The 18,917-nt window shown below is 39.4% G+C and overlaps 1 protein-coding gene across 3 annotated transcripts in view; it reads right to left on the bottom strand.

Annotated features, from left to right (window-relative positions):
* The window catches only part of TTC1 (tetratricopeptide repeat domain 1), a 75,175-nt gene that overhangs the window by 14,726 nt on the left and 41,532 nt on the right, over positions 1-18,917 (bottom strand). For all 3 annotated transcript variants that reach the window (XM_069592531.1, XM_069592530.1, XM_069592529.1), the window contains 3 exons: positions 4,183-4,243; positions 3,014-3,126; positions 16-52 (listed from right to left, as the gene is read on the bottom strand). In XM_069592531.1, coding sequence (XP_069448632.1) covers positions 16-52; positions 3,014-3,126; positions 4,183-4,243 — 211 coding nt within the window. The remainder of the gene's footprint in view (positions 1-15; positions 53-3,013; positions 3,127-4,182; positions 4,244-18,917) is intronic.

Below are 18,917 nucleotides of genomic sequence, written 5' to 3'. Positions count from 1 at the left end.
ACCAAAAAGCTGTACCTTTGCTGCAGTCACTGATGGCCATCTCTTTCTTGTCCTAAAAGGAAATAGATCATTAATATGTGTCACCCTAATACTGTCTCAACAGCTCAAAGGCTCAATGACATAAACTGATCATTAATAATTGCTTACACAGATAGATGCATGCTTTTCAAGGAAATCACACCAAAACATGCATACCACTTCCAAGCTAAAATTCAAACTATGCTGACAGCTGACTTGAAAGACTCCTGGCAACAAATTATTCAAGGAGCTTCCTCCTGAAGTATCTTTATTTAAAGATTGCTGCAATTGGCCTGTGACATTTTACATTAGAATGTTGATAGTGAGAAAACTCTGTGATCAATAAACAGGACAAATGACTGACACATGAATAATTGAATGAGTAACCTTCCTCGTTGGTGAACTGTTACATATCACACCCAAAGTGGTATTTTCCAGGAAGTACAGAGGTGGTCCACATACAGACAGGGCATGGCTTCTTATGTAGTCTCAGTTATGAACCTTAATTGATTCACTAACCAAACAAAAATACAAAAGAACCGGCCAAAAATCTAATTTAATTTGCTGAATTGAGAAGCACAGCATAGTGAAAAGAACATAGGATTTCAAAAGAACTAGATTCTAGCTTCAGAACCAGATTCTCAAAAGAACTAGATTCTAGCTCTGATATTCATCTGCTATTAATACTTCCATAATGGCTACTATGGCAAATGCCAAATACTTTGTAGAATATTTTAGAACACTGTCTACCAAATTGAGTTTCAGGATTCAATCAAAAACAGTTCCAGGATGGGGAGTGACTACTTAATGGGTTTTTCTTAGGGTCATAAAAAATTTCTGGAACCGGACATGATGATCATTGCCTAATACTATGAATGTATCTAAAAATAGTTAAAATGGTCAATTTTATAGTATGTGTACTTTACCCACAATAAGCAAAAACAGGTTCCAGAGTCGTCTGGGAAACACTAACTACATTATCTCTTCCAATGTCCAAAATAGCAATTCACATACTAAAAACTCTAACAAGAAGTCCTGTAGTACAGAAAACTGGAAGTCAGTATTTCCCTAACTTTTAGATAACTGTTAAGTCTGAGACACACAATGCCATTTTTAAAGTTTCTGATATAGGAGTAAATCTATATAACTCGTGTGTACAGCTGATGTGGTGCTATTCTTTGTGCCCCCAAGTAACTATTCTTAGAACCTATTTTTTGTGGGACTTTGTTTACTGTTGTGTAGTCAGGCCTAGAGCTAAAACCTGCCCTAACTCCAGGTTTGCCTTTTCCCTCTCCAGACGTGAAACATGAAGCTTAGCCAGGCATACCCCATCAGGGATGCTGAGCCTGCAAACTTGTCTTTCAGAAATTCTTCTTAAAATATTTAACCTATCACTTCCTTAAACTCAGAATAGGCTCCTTAAATCACTTCAGTGCATTCCTAAAAGTCTCCAAGTCTGTAATTTTAGAATCTTCTTAAAAATATTAAGAATGAAAGTTGAAAAAATAAAACAAAAAGAGCCCACCAGCAAACTTATCCCTTGTAGAGGTCAGAGTTACATAGCAAGTTTCTTCTGAGTTCCCCTCGGCTATGACAGAGACTAGCAAGGCCATCCATTTCCCTAACTCAGGAACGAGTTGCTCATCCTAGCCTAATGCCAGCAATGGCACTAGTTTTGGCAATTATGAGAACAAAGAATCCCAAATTCCAGGAGCCAAATGGGTATGGTGCATTTTCTCTGACACCGAAGGTGTCCTCGATCTCAATTCACAATGACAATTTCCAGTCTGTGAATGTGGCTTGATGTCTCCCAGAGGCAAAAGTGAAATCAGAATTTTCCAGCTAAGTGGAAAGACTGTTAGTTGTGAATTCTGATCGATGGTAGAATGTATTAATGAATGTTGTTTTAAATAAATCTAAAAATTGTTTTATTTCCCCTAATACAAAATGTCTGTTTGTATACTCTGTATGCTCTAGAATTATTCCCTCTTTTATGTCACATGAATCACTCTAAAAATATTAAAACTTCACCCTGGACACTGAATCCAGTAACAAAACACACAAGCCTGGATTAAAATAAAACTTTTTGAATGTCCAAACATTCAAGCGCAGCCCCCACTCTCCCCTTTAAAAACCCTCATCAGTCAACATCAAAAAGAAAATGACATAGATACCTGATCAAAAAAAACAGAAAACCACTTCACCCAATCTTACGCCTGCTTTGTGGTTGCTTAAAGGTAAAAAAAATTCTACCCTTGTGCTTTGAATATAAGTAGTCTTTAACAAGTGGTACTGTTTGTTTTTTCAAGCGCTCACCATTTCAATCCAGCAAGATTTACTATGCTGTCTAAACAGGAATATCAACAAATCACCAATCTAACTTTTAATACCGACATGATACCAAACAAATATCACGACACTCTCCTCTACTCTCCATTCACCCTGCAACACCAGGTTCTCAATCCTTTGGAAATACAAAAATGCTTCTGAATTTTCCCTGACACCCATTTTGCATTAAGGGTACTTTTCACCTCAGCTCTTGGACACTTCTCCCTATGTCCATACTTTCAACAGAAAATCAGAATCTCAGGGATAAGCACCTTGAAGTCCAGTTTCAAGCACGGCTTCCTGTCCCTTTGAGTCTTATCTAAAGTTCCAGAGGCCTGGAGTAAGCAGCTGGAGCTATGCTAGGACATGTACTACTTGGCTGTTTGATTCATTAACCTACCCTGGTTTGGTAGAAACTGTGCCAGGCTTCCTTCTGTGAAAGTATTCACTCAGCCACTTTTTAATAAGGAATATGAACAGTAATCTGACTTAAGTTTTTCAAAATTATGCTTCTATCCTTCCCACGCCCTTTAAATCAGCAAAATATAGGTGTAGGAAAAGAGAGGCAGCAACTTTAAAGCCCCTATGCTTGTTTCCGGGGAGAAGCTATCCTACAAAAACAGTGCAAATTCATGTGCTTCTGAAAAAGACAGGGTCCAAGACATACCTGTTTCATCCTTGCTGCAGCTCTGTTGGAAAACAGAACAGACCGGTCTTTCTGGAAACAGGAGGGACACGTCTGCAGGGCACGAGTATAAGAACTTTCGGCTTCTATGTAATCTGAGGATAAGGGAAAATATAAGAAGTTGTTATGATTTTATTCCTGATATTACTGTATTCCAAATGACCTCAGGATGTATAGCTTTCCATTCTATACATTCACCTTTCACTTGGCTTATCAATTTAGTAAAGAGTTTTGAAACGGGATTAGGAAACTGGACAGATAAGAGACTAAAATCTGGAATTAACAGCCCAGAATGAAGAAAAAAACTCTCTATATTTTTCATTAAAGATATTCTGCTTTCATGGAGTCAACCAGGCTAAAAATGCTTCCATGAAGTGTCTGGAGAGACATTTTATAGAGCTAAAAGAAACTATGTTAAAAACCACTAGTTGACTAAACACCTTAGAGAGAAAATGGTGATAAACTCATACATTCATTGCCACATACAGAATTACAGTTAGGATACTAAAAGATAATTGCCTACTCACTCCTTTCTCAGGTTTGAAATATTTAATATTAAAATATAAAGAGATAAAACTTTCAAAGAATTTTTAGTTCTCTTAAAAAAAGAAGTGACAATTGATAGATCAGGATACACGAAAAATAAATTTTTTTTAACCTAAAAGTAACAAAGGGAAGATGTTACTGCTCCTAGATATCCAAAGCAAAATGAGACGTGACAAATTTGATAATAAGATCAGATAGTTCCCCCAAATCATAAAAATGAACCTCAATTATCCCTAAGCAAATACAAGAAATGCATTAGGACCATCTCTCTAGTTAAGGCATCTATAGAAAAAGGAACTTGAAAGAGCAACTGAAGTGTAAGCAAAACCCTTCTCGAGGCAGCACAGGCCGCACGGGGCCAGTATTCACAGCACTGTCACTAAGTGAGGAACTGAGACCCTCTTTTTACAGCAATGCGGCAAACAGCCTTTTAACATTCTGGATTAGTTTCCCAAAACAAAAACTCAGAGAGCTTTGTTCTTCAGTACTGTTAGCAGTTCAGATCTGCTAGCTGTTTCCAAACATTCTTCAGTGTTTCTTCACAGACTCTACAAAAGAATGAGGAGTCAAGACAGCCAGCATCAGCGCTGAAAAACACATCTTACCTCCCTTCTTAAACTGCTCATTTCCCTCCTCCTTTAGTCTAGAGCTCTCTTCTCTCCTTCTCTGAAAAAGATCAGAGAATGACATAAATACAGTATTATGATAAGTGAACAGAAAGGCCAGCTTTCATTACACTAGGCTATTCAACAGCCAGCAGCTTGACTTTTGAGAACTGGGTCAGTTTTATCTAAATCTCAAACACACAGAAAAAAAACACATGACCATCTGGCTAAACATCAAGTGAATTCTTGACACCAAAAAGACAAAACCCAGGTTTTCTTTGTTTCTGGCTTTTGCATGGAACAGTAATTTCCACTTACTAAAAATGAAACTAATAGACCCACTGGTATGCTTACCTTTATAAATTAAAATTCTAGATCTGCTACTTATTAATTGCAGATGACCTTGGACAAGTTTCAGATCTTTCTGGGTGTTAATTTCTTCATATAAAAATTAAAGCTAATAGATTTATGGGTTAATGTGATATGTATGCAAAGCTTCCAATACACTGGTGAATAAGGGTTCAAAAATTAGCTATTATTTTTCTGTAAAATAAACAATGTCATACTTATTTAGCTACAACTGCACTCTGTGTCATAAGCAGGCATACAGAGGCTGGCAGAGTGTACTATGGGGGATGAGTCTTGTTTGCAGGGTCAGGTGGTATGCTGTTAGCAGGCTAACACAGGGAAATTTGAAGAAACCCAGAGAAGTCTCTTTTCCTAGCCTCTTCTATCAACAGAAATTCATGCAGATGGTAGGGCACTCATGGGACTCAAAGGTAGAGTGAATGTTAGTCTGTGGGGCAAAAAAGACACGTGCCGAGCCCCTATGTGCTCTCAGCCCTGAACACCTTGGCAAGTTGGCCGGCATAAGCAGAGCTAGCATGCCACCTTTGACAGCATTTAAACAAAAGAGAATCTCCAAAAATCTCTTCCTTCATTCTTGAAGTTTCTGACTCAATAAAAACTCCAATGGGAGAACACAAAATTAGCAGACTTTTTCATCGACAGTACAAGCGACATCCTGAACCAAATTTAAAAAATATAATGCTTCTGGAGAAGATCTGTAAATGAGCTGCTGAGATCTGGGTGCTTTGCAAATACCTTATTACGATACTCTGAAAGAAACAGAACACTTGATGAATCTCAATAAAGAAACTAAGAAATAGGTATAAACAGAATCTAATTTTTACGACATCTATTATAGGCTAGATGTTCAGCAGACAATAATAATTCATTTTAGGATATAACATATCTGAAGAAGGCCTATTCTAAGGGAATACAGGAAAATATAAGATGGGTAGTGGTGATGACAATCAAAATACAAAAATGTGGCCACATTTACCTACTACCACCCAGAGGAAGGTGCCTGAACTGTAATATCCTCTGTTGAACTGGTGAGGATTTTTTGTTGTTTGGTCACTAAGTCACGTCTGACTCTTTTGCGAACCCATGGACAGCAGCCCGCCAGGCTCCTCTGTTCATGGTATTGCCCAGGCAAGGATACTGGGGTGGGTTGCCACTTTCTCCTCCTGGAAATCTTCCCGACCCAGGGATCAAACTTACGTCTCCCTGTACTGGCAGGCAGATTTTTTTTTTTTTTTTTTACCACTGAGCCATTTGGGAAGCCCAGTTAGGATTTCTGGAGGCAAGCAAAAGGACTGTCTATCTCGGGCAAAAAAGAAAAAAAAATTTTTTTAAGGGCTTAAGTTTACTGGAAAGCTACCATGGGGCTCACACAATCATGGGGAGGCATAAAATATGGACTTATAAAACAGACAGGACTCAAGGCAATTCTGAAGTCAAAAAGCTAAAAAATATTGATGTGTCTTCTAGGAGAAGAGTCTCGCCAAGATAGGGCTGTAATAACAGCCAACAGACCCTAACCATTCCCCCTTTTTTGTCCTAATTTAGATTTAAAGTTTTGGTGAGAAGCATTCAATGAGCCAAGCATAGTCACATGCCTTGGCTGTCAAGTGAACAGAGTGAACAGGGGGACTGACCAGCACTCAACAAGGGGAGTTTCCTCCACATAAGAAAGGGAATTCTATGCTGGAAGCAAAGAAAACCCCATAATGAATCCAGTTAAAAGTTATTTCAATCCCAAATAGACAAAGTGACCTGGAGAAACAAAGTTGGAGGCATCACGCTCCCTGATTTCAACCTACACTTACAAAGCTATAGTAATAAAAATGGTATGGTATTGGCATAAAAACAGACACATTGATCAGGGAAACAGAATAGAGAGCCCAGGAATAAACCCACACACATACGGTCAATTAATTTATGATAAAGGAGCCACTAATATATAATGGGAAAAGGAGTCTCTTCAGTAAGTGGTGCTGGGAAAACTGAACAGCCACATGCAAAAGAATGAAAACAAACCACTGTGTTATACCACACACAAAAGTTAACTCAAAATGGATTAGAGACTTGAATGTAAGGCCTGAAACCATAATACCCCTAGAAGAAAACAGAGGTGGTAAGCTGCTTGAAGTAAGTCTTGGTGATGATTTTCTGAATCTGACACCAAAAGCAAAAATAACCAAGTGGGACCACATCAGACTGAAGAGCTTCTGCACAGTAAAGGAAACCATCAACAAAATGAATGGAAGAAAATAGTTATAAATCATATACTTGATAAGGGGGTAATATCTTAAATACATAAAGAACTCACATAACTTAAAAGCAAAAACTCCCCAACCTTATTAAAAAGTGGGTCAAGATCTGAATGGACATTTTTCCAAAGACGACATACATGGTGAACAGGAAAAGATGTTCAACATCATTAATCAGCAGGGAAATGCAAATCAAAACTACAGTGAGATATCATTCCACACCTGTTAGAATAACTATTATCAGAAGACAAGAAATAACCGGTGTTGGCAAGAATGCGGAGAGAAGAAAACCCTTGCGCACTGCTGGTAGGACTGTGAAGCCACTATGGAAAACAGTATGGACATTTCTTAAAAACTTAAAAACAGAACTACCGTATGATTCAGCAAGTCCACTTTTGGATGTTTATCTGAAGAAAATGAAAGCGCTAACTCAAAAGGATAGTGCATCCCCATGTTCAACTGCAACATTATATACAATAGCCAAGATATGGGAACAACTGAAACGGCCATCAGTGAACAAATGGATAGGGAATTCCCTGGCTTTCCAGTGGTTAAGAATCCGCCAGCCAATCCAGGGAACACAGGTTCAATCCCTGGTCCAGGAAGATCCCATACACCACAGAGCAACTAAGCCCATGTGCTGCAACTACAGTGGGCGGGCCTACGTGCCTAGATCCTGTGCTCTGCATCAAGGGACGCCACTGCAACGAGAAGCCCGCCCACCACAACAAAGAGCAGCCCCTGCTCACCACAATGAGAGAAAGCCTGCACACGGCAAAGACCCAACCCAGCCAAAAACAGAAGAGTCATATCTCAAAAAAAGAAAAAGGACGAATGGATAAAGAAACTGTGGTTATACACACACAAAGGAATATTATTTAGCCATAAAAAGAATGACATCTTGGAAAAAAAAGACAAAAAAAAAAAAAGGAATGACGTCTTGCTATCTGCCACAACATGGATAGACCTCCAGGGCATTATGCTAAGTGAAATAAATCAGAGAAAGACAAGCACCATACAGTCCCTCTTATAAGCAGAATCTAAACAAATTATGAAACAAAAAACACCAAGCTCAAAGGTTGGGGCAGGAGGGTATGTGGAGAAATGTGTGAAAAAATAAAACAAGACAAAAATTCTAAAATAATTTCAATTAGGGTAAAATGAAAACCCTATAAATAGTAGTGACTTTATTCAATCAATCTTAAATTCACACAAACACAAACAACCATATATCACTGGCTAATAAAGTTCTAACAGTAAAATGAAAAATTGGTTTCACATTAGAAAAATATTAATGCAGGATAGCATGTTAATGAGTTAAGAGAAAATTACAGGATCACATGAATAAATCCATCACAGGTCTGTAATATATATATATTTTAAAACAGTACTATCAAAAATAAAAATTCTTCAGGGAAGGGTGGCTCATCAAGTTATTAAGAATTCAATGCCCATCCATTAACAATTTCACTCTCTATAATTTTAAGCTACTTTCTGATCTATAATCTGTTCTCCAATGCCAACTTACCAGGAATGTTCTATGAACACAGATAGGTCATTCAGACTGCCAGATCAGGCTCTTGTGAAGTGTGTTTTAAGAGTCTAATCATTATTTGGTAAATTTAGAACATTAATATTCCAATGAGAAAAGCCTAGATCCAAAGTATACCCAGAAGGAATTATTGACAGGGGCCAGCCTGAGCAGGCAGCCTGAGAGAAGTTCACAGTGTTGTTACAACTAGGCCTAAAAGTTGAAATGGCCAAGAGGCTCTGGAACATACTACAGAGGCCAATTATTCTAAGGAAGGCATTTTATTTTTTTGGTCTGATAAATCACAACTCAGTGACCCATTAAGTAATAAACACTGGAAAAGAGCTGTTGCTTTCACAGATTGTGTTAAATTGAGGATTAATGCAATTATCAATATCATGCTGAATATCCCCTTGGCAACAGCTAAAAATAGCACTTTGAAAAGAAAGCTGCACTGTCTCCTGGCTGTGCCAGGAGACTAACTTGATCCTAGTACAAAGACTAGGATTTACTCTGCCGCCGGAACACATTCTTTAACCAAAGGATGGCATGCACGCTGTGTAATGAATGCTATGGAATCCAAGGACAGACTCCATAGCGCATAAGTCTTACTCAGCCTGCTAAGTACAAAGAGCATCACATGTAAGGAAACTGGTAGGGCTGGTATCCTGCAGCATTACTGGGTGCAAATCTTCCAGGTTCTGGTCTAACGTGGTTAGGGGCCCTCTCACATGCCTCCAGATTCTGGGGAGGTCTCATAGGGTAACATCTGTTCTAGAATTTTATTTCCTTAAGAATAGGAACCAAAGGAATTTTACAGGACTCTAAACTCAGTAGACCTCCCCATTACTGAAAACTCAGGGGGAAACAGGTTATTTTGCATTGTGAATCATCACAGGAGCTGCCACGGAAAACCTCAAAAACACAATGCCCTTGATGAAGGGAGTTTATTTCAACTGTTATCACTACAACTGCCAACTTTTCAGCCTGTTACTCAGTTCACTATAAATTCAACCAGTATAGTTTATAGTTTATATCTATACCAGTATAGATTTCACTGCTTACATCTGCTGTCATATACATTAGAGCTCTACTCATCTGCTTCCCAAGACAATTCTGAGAGATGGGCATGGAGGTATCTACCTATTTTACAGGTTAAAAAAAAAAATTCAAGATTCAGAAATCTTTTATTTTTTGCAACAAACTTCTATTCCAACCTACTCAGTCTATCTCCCATTACTACACAAGTCCTCTCTTCTACATAGTTGGATCTCTTATTCTTCATTCCATTCTTTTCTTATGCATCCACTGTGGAAATGCCACTGTTTTTCTTCCAGATTTTCCTTTCAACTGCCCAAACCAAATTTTGCTGTTTTCCAAGTCTAACACAAACCAGACCTCTTCCCCAGGACTACCTTCACTTCCTTCCCCACATGATCTTCCTCTGAATATAAACTGTACAAAACACCTCTAACTGGGCAATTCAATTCTACCTCAGGTTATTTTTAAAAAATTATAAGAGAATTTTTTTAAAAACACTGCAGAAAGTCTAGATGGTAACAAAATGCTTAGATGGTTTCATGAGTTGAAGAACATTGCACATCCCTTAGGCCTGGGCAAAATAGGCCAGTCAAGCTCCTCCTCTGACTGCACTCTTCCTCCTGTGGGGCCTCTTTAGGCCATACTCCAGACTTTTTATCCAAGACTTCTTAGCCCACTCTCAGGATCTACATGAATCTTTGCCTGGATCTATCCCCCTAAGGGTAAGCTTTGCTGCAGGCATACATTATAGTCCAAGTGCAATAGTTTGTACTCTGCCTTCCCTGTACCTGGAATCAGTCATTTTTTCAAAATCAAGATCTAGGTGTTGTTATGAGGGAGTCATTGCTTTTAGGTCCTCTCAGTGAAGAGACTCATGAAAATACATCTTAAATAAAACAGAAATCCCAGGAGTAAATAAAGAAATAAAACAGAAATCCCAGTAACAGCAAAATACTTAACTCATTTTGCTCTATCCAACAATAAACAAAAGTTTCAAATACTATGTGACTATCACTACTTATAATCTACTACATAAAGTTCAAGATCTCATTTTTTTTTTCCAACTTTAGAACATATTCTACTAAGGATATACAGCCAAATTTATTAGAATTACCTTCTCTATGTAATTAACTTGAAATAGTTATGCTAACATGTAACCAATTTGATATAGCTACAGCAATTTGTTTCTGTTTATAATCCATTTTAAGGGTTAACCTTCCTTATCCTTTCTGATTTAGTTTTAACATGTGAAAGTGTAAAATACTTACACAGTTCAAAACAATACCAAGTGAGACTTCTGATGTGGCCAAATGAGGTTTCCAAACCCTCTAAGAGCAACTACAAAACTGGACAAAAAGATCAAACACAACCATTTCAGTGTCCTGGAAATGGATTACAGGCTTATGACAATGTGAATAATGCTTATTTATGAAAAACTATTGAACTTCAGGAAATCAACATGAAAATCCCTGGCATACTTCCTAGGGACTGCTCCCTTTCTTCCTCCCATCATTCAGTGTGGTAATTTTCACACCACAAGGTAGGCTATGAATAACCAGCAGTTTTACTGCTGGAGGACTGACTTGATTTAAAGAAGGTTAAATAATCCATGCCTCGTGGTGCTGTAATCTGAGAGCCAAGCAAATGGGGAAAGCCAGGGGTTCTACTGATCTGTGGTTGCAGTCCTGGTTGGGCAAAGACAAACATAAAAGAGCCATGGGACAGACAAATGTATTGGGAAGATAAAAAGAGAGAGAGTCATAGAGGCACTTGACAAGCGTTTCACATATCCTGGCTGACTGGAGTTGGTGTGCACGCTTGAGAAGGATGAAACTATTCACGCATCCTTGTTGTATCAGAAGCCTGTGCACACGTACTAAGGAAACACAAGAGGCGTAGACCTGAAAACTATCTCAACTTGGAATATACTTCTAAATTCACATATAGATCCACTGATAGTAAGTGGAAGCCATACTGGTTTGATATGTTTGAGTATAATCTCTAACCAGTACTGGATGGCCGCTACACTGTGTGGAAACAGACACCACCTCAAGAAAGCCAGAATTAAAATTAAAACAACAACAACAACAACAAAGAAAACAAGAACAAAAACAAAAACCAACTAAACAGAGCCATCAGTGGCCACACATCCCAGAGGAAATGAATCACACAGCTAAGTCCAGATAAATTACTACACATATAAGCAGACAGGCAAAATAGCAACAAAAATAACTGGGGCACAGGGGAGGGTCAGACTTTACAGTTGCATCAATATTACTTAAAATACCCAGATTCATCAACAACAACAAAAAATGTAAGACAGGCAAAGAGAAAGTTTGACCACAATCAGGAAAACGCAGCAGTTGACAGAAATATCTGATTATACAGGGATACTAGATCTAACCCACAAAAAGCAGCTATAGAAGGGAGGAATCAAGATGGCAGAGTAGGAGAACATGGCGTTCATCTCTCCCCACAAATGGAACAATTCTCACAGAGTACCTGCAGAAAGCCAGCAGAGGACCTTGGACACCTGAAAGGACAAACAAAATCCCCACAGGAGGGGCAGGACAGAAGAAAGAGAGAAAGAAGAGAGCAAGCAGGACAGGACCTGTACTCCTGGGGAGGGGCGAGGAGCTGAAGGAAAAGAAAAAGTCCTGCACCTGGGGAAGCCCCTTCACCAGCAGGGAGATCAGCAGGGTCAGAAAAGGAGCTCTGGGGGCTTGGAGCAGAGTGCAGCAACTGGTCAGTGGCAGGCAGGACAGAGTGAGACCTACCTGGATGGTGCGTGCCACAGCTCTGCGCACCCCAGCCTAAAGTGTGGGTCTGCTAGTGTGGATGGGGGCTGGGGGCTGGAACGTGGGGTTTGGAGAACAGACCTGGGTAGAGGACTGCTGTTGGCTATGAAGAAAGCCTGTAGGGATGGGAGTGAGGAAGTCCACAACCAGGCACCAGGAATGCTTGTGGAAGAAGCCTGGGCCTCCATAGAAATGAAGCTCCGTGGTTGAGCAGTGCATGATGGGCACGGCCGCCACTGTAGCCTCTCCCCATCACACTGGCCCCTGTCACCACGGGCACTAGGAGGGGTGGCTTGCCCATCACATGTGGGCAGACTCACAACCCGGGTTTTCATGTGTTGGCCCCATTCTGCCTGGGCAGGCTCATGTGCCCTGGGGCAGCCTCAGGAGAAGAAACCAGCTAGGGAGCCCACATGCAGAAAGGGGCTGACCCCCCAGCTGAGTCCCAGGAGCCATGCGACTGAGAGAGAAGAGATGATATCTCTGCTCACAGCTGTGCGAACTGTGGATTTACATCCATGCTGCTGATTCTGTAAATTCAGCACCTACAGAACAGCCCAATAAACAATGAGTGCTCTCAAAGCTGAGATGGGTCCAGCTTTAGAGCTGTGGGCTTTGTGGGGGCTGGGCCGGGCCGGAGGCTGAGCTGCTTCCATAGCTACCACAGCAGGTCCAGGGGCATGGCTACTGCAGTGCTGAGACCCACCTTCAGTGAATCTGTGCTGGTGGCCTGGTGAAAATAATGCCTGAGAGACACCAGGGCCAACCACAGGCCTACCCAGGGTTACGACAGGGCTGAGAGCAGTGCCGACAACGGTGTAACCCGTGAGCCCGCACATCGGTGAAAGGTGACACGACAGGGCACACGCACAGGTGAGCAGCTCCAAGGAGGCCCTCAGGGAGCGCTCCCGTGGGAGTGCTCCAGTCCCACCTATCCTGCACCACAGCTCAGAATCGCACCTCAGAAACACCTCTGGGGGCTCCTACTCCAATAGCAAGGGAGCAGATCCCGCCCCTGACAGGGCACTGACAAGCACAGAGCAAAGGGGAGGTCCCACTCAATATCCAGTGCAAGCCCTGGTCACCACAACATCAGTCTGCCTAAACCTGTACTGAGTTCACAGCCACCTCAAAACATACCCCTTGATACGGCCCTACCCACCAGATGGACGAGACCCACCAAGGGGTAGTCACTAGGAGCAGGAGGAACCACTCTCCTGCTCCCTGTGGAAAGGAGACCACTAACACAGAAAGCTACAGAAGATGACATGGCAAGAGAAGTATGTTTCAGACAAAGGAGCAAGATAAAATCCCACAAGAACAGCTAAATGAAGAAGAGACGCAGTCCACCTGAAAAGGAATTCAGAGTAACAATAGTAAAGATGATATGAAATCTTGGAAAAAGAATGGAGGAACAGACCAAGAAGATACGAGAAATTGTTAACAAAGAGCTGTAAGATTTAAAATACAAATGGAGATGAACAGCATAGTAACTGAAATGAAAACTAAATTAGAAGGAATCAATGGCAGAAAAACTGAGGCAGAACAAGTAAGTGAGCTGGAAGAGTGGTGGAAATCATCACCACAGAACAGAACAAAGAAAAAAGAATGAAAAGAAATGAGGACAATCTCAGAGATCTCTGGGAGAACACTGAATGTGCCAACATTCACATTTTAGGGGTCCCAGGAGGAGAAGAGAAAGGCCTGAGAAAAATATTTGAAGAGATTACAGCTGAAAACTTCCCTAATACGAGAAAGGAAACACTCAAATCAAGGAAGCACAGGTATTACTATACAGGATGAACCCAAGAACACATCAAGACACATATTAATCAAACTAACAAAAATTAGACACAAAGAAAAACATTAACAGTAACAAATAACTTTAACATACAAGGGAATCCCCACAGTTATCAGCTGATTTTTCAGCAGAAACTCTGCTGACAAGAATGGCATGACGTATTAAAAGTGATGAAAGGGAAAAATCTACAACCAAGAATATGCTACTCAGCAAGGCTCTCATTCATATTTGACAGAGAAATCAAAAGCTTTAGACAAACAGAGGCTAAGAGAATTTAGCATCACCAAACTGGCTTTACAACAAATGATAAAAAGGAACTTTTCTAGGCAGGGGTTGGGGGGAGGTGAGGGGAGAAAGGAAGGAAAAAGAAAAAGACCATAACTACAAACAAGACAATCACAAGTGGGAAAGCTCACCAATAAAGGCAAATAAACAGTAAATGTAAAAACTCATCCATACCAATAAGATATTAAACCCAGTAACTGTGAAATGAGACTACTATTGCAGGAAGTGGGAAATGCATTTGAAAATAAAAGTCCAGTAACTTAAAAACAACCTTGTATAGTTGGTTTAAAACTCAACATTTAGAAAACTAAGATCATGGCATCTGGTCCCATCACTTCATGGCAAATAGACAGGGAAACAGTGGAAACAGTGATAGACTTTATTTTGGGGGGCTCCAAAATCACTGCAGATGGTGACTGCAGCCATGAAATTAAAAGACACTTACTCCTTGGAAGGAAAGTTATGACCAACCTAGATAGTATATTAAAAAGCAGAGACATTACTTTGCCAACAAAGGTCCATTTAGTCAAAGCTATGGTTTTTCCAGTAGTCATGCATGGATGTGAGAGCTGGACTATAAAGAAAGCTAAGTGCTGGAGAATTGATGCATTTGAACTGTGGTGTTGGAGAAGACACTTGAAAGTCCCTTGGACTGCAAGGAAACCCAACCAGTCCATCCTAAAGGAAATCAGTCCTGAATATTCACTGGAAGGACTGATGCTGAAGTTGAAACTCCAATACTTTGGCCACCTGATACGAAAAACTGACTCATCTGAAAAGACTGATGCTGGGGAAGACTGAAGGCGGGAGAAGGGTAAGACAGGATGAGATGGTTGGACGGCATCACCGACTCAATGGATGTGAGTCTAAGTAAACTCCGGGAGCTGGTGATGGACAGGGAGGCCTGGGTGCTGCAGTCCATGGGGTTGCAAAGAGTCAGATATGACTGAGCAACTGAACTGAACTGATCTGATATAGACTGCTATATCATAACCTCAGGGGAACTACAAACCAAAAAACTACAACACATACAAAAAAGGAAACGCAACACTAAATAAAGATAATCCTCAAGTCACAAAAGAACAAAAGGGGAAGGGGAAAAAGAAGACCTAACAAAATCAAGTTGAAAATGATTCACAAAATGGTAGTTAAGAATTCAGATAGATAATTACCGTAAATGTAAATAGATCAAATGCTCCAATGAAAAGATTTACAACACCTGAGTATATACAAAAATGAGACGTGTGCACAGGCTGCCTATAAGAGACCCACTTCAGATCCAGGGACACATACAGACTGAAAGTGAGGGGATGGAAACATGTGTTCTGTGCAAATAGAACCAAAAGAAAGCTGAAGTAGCAATACTCACATCAGATAAAACAGGCTTTTTAAAAAAAGACTGTTACAAGAGACAAGGAAGGACACTATGTAATGATCAAGGGGTCGATCCAAGAAGATGATGTAACAACTATAAATATATATACACCGAACCTAGATGCACCTCAGTATGTAAGGCAAATGCTAACAGTCATAAAAGGGGAAACTGACAGTAATAGTGGGGGACTTTAACATCCCACTAACACTAATGGACAGATCATCTGGACAGAAAATCAATAAGGAAACACAGGCCTTAAATAACACATTAAGCAAGATAGACAATTGATATTCATAGAAAAACTCATCCAAAAGCAGAATACACTTTCTTCTCAAGTGCACATGGGACATTCTCCAGGATATGTCACGTCTTGGGCCAGAAATTAAGCTTCAGTAAATTTAAGAAAACTGAAGTCATATCAAGCATCTTTTCTGACCACAACACTATGAGATTAAAAATAAATTACAGAAAAAAAAACTGTAAAGAAAAAAAATCAAACATGTGGCCACTAAACAATTTGACACTGAACTACCAGTAGATCACTGAAGAAATCAGAGGAAATAAAAAAATACCTACACACAAATTATAATGAAAGCATGACAATCCAAAACCTGTGATATGCAGCAAAAGCAGTTCTAAGAGGGAAGTTTATGGCAATGCAATCTTACCTTAGGAAACACAAAAAATATCAAACATAGCTTTACGCCTAAAGAAAGAAGAACAAACAAAATCCAAAGTTAGTAGAAGGAGGCAAATGAAATAGAGATGAAGAAAACAAAGGAAAATAATCAACAAAAATAAAAGCTGGTTCTCTGAAAAGTTGTAATTGATAAATCTTCAGCTAGACTTACCAATACAAAAAGGCAGAAGGCTCAAAACAATAAAGTTAGAGATGACAAAGAAGTTACAATAGACATCAAAGAAATACAAAAGATCATAAATTCTTAGAAAGGTACAATCTTCCAAGACTGAACAACAAACAGAAAATATGACCATATCAATCATAAGTATTGATATTGAAACTGTGATCAAAACACTTGGAACAAATGTTGACAGGCAAATTCTATCAAACATTGAGAGAAGAGTGAACACCTATCCTTCTGAAATGTTTCCAAAAAACTGCAGAGGAAGGAACACCCCTAAGCTCATTCTAGGAGTCCACCATTATTCTAATACCAAATCCAGACAAAGACACCACAAAAAGGAGAAAATTACTGGCCAATATCACTGATGAACACAGATGCAAAAATCCTTAACAAAACATTAGCAAATCAAATCCAACAATACATTAGAAGGATCATACACCATGATCAAATGGGATTTACCCCAGGGATGCAAGGGTTCTTCAACATATGCTAATCAATCAGTGTGATACAGCACATTAACAAACTGAGAAAAACCACATGGTCATCTCAATAGATGCAGAAAGAGAATCTGACAAAATTCAAAAACTCATTTATCATTAAAAAAAAAAAAAATCTCCAGAAAGCAGGTACAGAGAGAACCCATCTCAGCAAAATGAAGGCCATATATGACAAACCCACAGCTAACATCACTCTCAATGGTGAAAAATTTAGATCATTCAGATGGCACAAGTGGTAAAGAATCTGCCTATCAATGCAGGAGATGCAGGTTTGATCTCTGGGTCATGAAGAGCCCCTGGAGAAGGAAATGGCAAACCACTCTTATTTCTTGCCTGGAAAATCCCACGGAGAGAGGAGCATGACAGGGACAGCCCATGGGAGGGCAAAGAGTTAGACAGGATAGCACACACACGCCATGCCTTCTAAGATCAGGGACAAGCACGTCTACTCTTTCCACTTCTACACAACAGAGTTTTGGATGTCCTAGCCATGGCAATCAGAGAAGAAAAGGAAATAAAAGAAATTCAAATCGGATAAGAAGTAAAATTGTCACTGTTTGTACATGACATGATACTATCCACAGCAAATCCTAAAGATGCCATCAGAAAACTATTAGAGCTCCTCAAGGAATCTGGTAAAGTCACAGGATACAAAATTAATATACAGAAATCTCTTGCATTTCTATAAACAACAAAAGATCAGAAAGAGAATTAAGGAAACAATCCCATTTACCATCACATCAAGAATAAAATACCTAGTAATAAACCTACCTGAGGAGGCAAAAGGACCTGTACTCAGAAAACTACAAGATGCTGATGAAAGAAATCAAAGATGCCACAGATGGAAAAATATATAGTGTTGTTGGATTGGAAGAGTCAATACTGTCAAAATGACTATACTATCCAAAGCAATCTACAGATTCAATGCAATCCCTATCAAATTACTGATGACATTTTTCACAGAATTAGAACGAAAATTTTAGGAATTTGTATGGAAACACAAATGACCCTGAATAGCCAAAGCAATCATGAGAAAGAAAAATGGGAGTTAGAGGAATCAGGCTCCCCGACCACAGACTACATTACAAAACTACAGTCATCAAAACAATGTAGTACGGGCACAAAAACAGAAATAAAGATCAGGGCAACAGGACAGAAAATCTAGAGATAAACCCATGCACCTATTTTCAACTAATCTGTGATAAAGGAGGCAAGACTATACAATGCAGGAAACATGGTCTCTTCAATAAGTGTGCTAGGAAAACTGGACAGCTATATGCAAAAAAGTGGAAATTAGAACCCTCCCTAACACCATAGACAAAAATGAAAAGGATTAAAAACTAAAACTAAGGCTGGAAACTATAAAACTCTTAGAGGAAAACATAGGCTCAACATAAGTCACAGCGGTATCTTTTTTGATCCACTTCCTACAGTAACGAAAATAAAAACAAAAATAAACAAATGAGACCTAATTAAACTTTAAGTTTTCCACAGCAAAGGAAATCATAAACAAAATGAAAAGACAACTCACAGAATGAGAATATTTTTAATCAATGCAATTGACAAGGGGTTAATCTCCAAAACATACAAACAATTCATGCAGTTCAAACAAACAAACAAACAAACCCCAAACAACCCAATCAAAAACGGGTGAAATATATAAACAGGCTTTTTTCTAAAGAAGATATACAGATAGCCAAAGAGCACATGAAAAGATGCTCAACATCACTAATTACTAGAGAAATGCAAATCAAAACTACAATGAGATATCACTTCACACTGGTCAGAATGGCCATCATCAAAAGATTATATTAAGTGAAGTTAAGTCAGACAAATATCATATGAAATCACTGATATGTGAAATCTAATAAAAAAAAATGATACAAATGAACCTACTTACAAAACAGAATAGACCTACCAATC

The sequence above is a fragment of the Ovis canadensis genome, chromosome 5, assembly GCF_042477335.2.
Source record: "Ovis canadensis isolate MfBH-ARS-UI-01 breed Bighorn chromosome 5, ARS-UI_OviCan_v2, whole genome shotgun sequence".
NCBI lineage: Eukaryota > Metazoa > Chordata > Mammalia > Artiodactyla > Bovidae > Ovis > Ovis canadensis.
This window is presented reverse-complemented; position numbering and strand designations above follow the sequence as displayed.